Raw genomic sequence first — 2,608 nt, forward strand, 5'->3', positions numbered from 1 at the left:
GTAGAATGTCAGTACAATAAAATCAACTTTGGGAAAGTAAAAAGCCATTTTAAAGCAGGAAACCGTCCTTTTGTTCTACAAAATACTTACAAACTGCCGGTGAAAAAAAAACATCTGAGTGTGACACTGTATGATATGTATCTATAACAGGGAAATACATAAAATCATACTAATTATTCCTCTATTCATTTTCGAGGACAAAGTAGTATAACACCATTTACACAGGCAGAAAGAATTTGTTATCTTCCCCTCCATGTAAACACAGAGAATGAGAACAAAAATCACATCCTCTCTCACTAATCTCTCTTCGCACTTACATTTTTTCGTGCAGACCGTGAGAATCGTGGTCGTCTTCTTGGTGGTGGTCGTGGGGGTTTGGTCGTGATGATGCTCTTCATGTGATGGTCGGGTGGTGGTCGTCTTTATGGTGCTTTTCGTGCTGGTGGTCGTCGTGATGGTCATCCTCATGGTGCCCTCGTGTTGGTGGTCATAGTGATGGTCGTCCTCATGGTGTTCCTCATGCGATGGTCGTTGTGATGGTCGTCATCATGGTGCTCTTCGTGCTGATGGTCGTCGTGATGGTCGTCCTCATGGTGCTCTTCATGTTGGTGGTGGTCGTGATGGTGGTGGTGGTCGTGATGCTTTTCGTGCTGGTGGTCGTGGTGGTGGTCATCCTCATGGTGCTCCTCATGCTGGTGGTCGTCGGGTGGGATCGTCCTCATGGTGCTCCTCATGCTGGTGGTCGTCGGGGTTTGATCGTCCTATGGTGCTCTTCATGCTGATGGTCGTCGTGATGGTCGTCCTCATGGTGATGGTCTTCATGGTGGTCGTCATGGTGGTCATGATGGTCGTCCTCATGGTGGTGGTCGCCAGGTGGTCGGGTCATCGGGGGTGGTCATGGTGAGGGTGCTCATGGTGATCGTGATGCTTGTGATGGAGATGGTCGTCGTGATGGTCGTCCTCATGCCCGTGTCCGTGAGTGTCTTCTAAGGTCCTGCAAAATTCCACAAGTTCTTTCATTTCTGTATATTTTTTTTACGGAATCTACTGTTTTTTTTTCATTATTTATAGGTTGCACTGTGTGCATATGTTAGATACAAAATACAGTGATAATTGATAAATGGATAAAATGGTATCACATACAAATAATATACTCATATGTATAATTTATATTACATACATACACATATTTTTATATAATGTATGTATACATACGTACATTAATGTGTATATATACATTATATATACATATAATTAATACATATATATATGCATATGTTATATATACACATATATGTAGGGGGTGGGATATATATATTTATATACATATAAATGTGGTTTATGTGTTATATTGTATATATATGAATATATATACATATGTACTGTATATATATACAAATATATATATACATATATATTTTTTTGTGTGTGCATAAACAGGTTTACTAACATATACTTACTGTAGCAACTCCTCGTTATGGTGATCCTCGTGCCTTGGTGCTGGGTGGTGAAGATGGTGCGTTTCGTGCTCATGGAGGGCATTTCTACCCCCTTTACGATCTACAACATTACATTGTTACCACTTTGTTGAATATAGAAAATGGGTCTGGGGTAGCTAGGAGAGATAGATGGAAGACGTTTATAAACGAGAGAACAAAGGGGGGGGAGAGAGAGAAACAAGGGAGAGAGGAAAGGAAAGTTATTTTATCCCGCCATAAAAGATTTTCTCCAATCATAATATATACATACACATACCTATACACATACACCCGCGCATGCGTGCATAAAATACACATATATGAGCACATACACATACATAGATGGCTGTAAAACACGCATACACAAACACGCAATAAACACGCGCTCGCGCACACACACAACGATCTTCACTGTAGCAAGCCGACCTTATCGTGGTTTTGTTCCTGGTGGCCGCCGTGGGGGGTGGAGGGTTTATATCCTGGTGAATCTCCGCTATCTCTTTCCAATGGCTGTCATGTTATCCATTACATACGCCATTCTGTTCTCATCTGAAAGACATCATATCCTTCAAACAACAGAATAGGATTCACTGAATAATTCAGATCTAGGAAATATAGTTGGTGGGTCGAGTAACAAAGTAACAAAGAGATGGGGAAAAACAAAGAAAATGGAAAAAAGGGTAATATGACGAATAATGAAACTATTTTGTCGGAGAAAAAATGAACGGTCCCAAGGTAACTTTTGATGTATGTTTGTAGTTTTTTTCTTTCTTTCTTTCTTTTCTTTTTTCTTTTTGTTTTTTTTTAATATCAGAGGTTAAGAACACGGTAGCAGGCACTTTTAAATGAAAAAAGAAACACTTGCAGGTAAAGTATTCTAGAATCTATTGATTGGCACATATATATGTGTGTGTGTACATACTTATATATATATTATATATATATATATATATATATTATATATATATATATATATATATAAAATAAATATGTATATATATATTTTATGTATATATGTGTGTGTGTGTTGTGTGTGTGTGTACATACATACATATTATATATATATATATATATATATATATATTATATATATATTAAAGCAAGCTAATTTTTCCTGAGAGCTTTAACTT

General features: G+C 37.8%; 1 protein-coding gene across 1 annotated transcript; it reads right to left on the reverse strand.

Moving 5' to 3' along the window:
• Nucleotides 1–464: 464 nt before the first annotated feature.
• LOC119598416 (uncharacterized histidine-rich protein DDB_G0274557-like) lies at nucleotides 465–886 on the reverse strand. Its single transcript, XM_037948060.1, has 2 exons — nucleotides 737–886; nucleotides 465–692 (listed from the first exon to the last, which is right to left on the reverse strand). Exons 1-2 carry the CDS (start codon nucleotides 884–886, stop codon nucleotides 465–467), a joined length of 378 nt encoding a protein of 125 aa, XP_037803988.1.
• Nucleotides 887–2,608: the final 1,722 nt, after the last annotated feature.

This window comes from Penaeus monodon, chromosome 41 (genome assembly GCF_015228065.2).
Source record: "Penaeus monodon isolate SGIC_2016 chromosome 41, NSTDA_Pmon_1, whole genome shotgun sequence".
Classification (NCBI taxonomy): domain Eukaryota; kingdom Metazoa; phylum Arthropoda; class Malacostraca; order Decapoda; family Penaeidae; genus Penaeus; species Penaeus monodon.

Excerpts from the sequence above, each read along its gene's own strand:
- LOC119598416 (XM_037948060.1), bottom strand. The coding sequence starts at position 886 with ATGACCCGACCACCTGGCGACCACCACCATGAGGACGACCATCATGAC. Across the intron at positions 693-736 it reads TCAAACCCCGACGACCACCA|CATGAGGAGCACCATGAGGA; the intron begins GCATGAGGAGCA and ends GACGACCACCAG.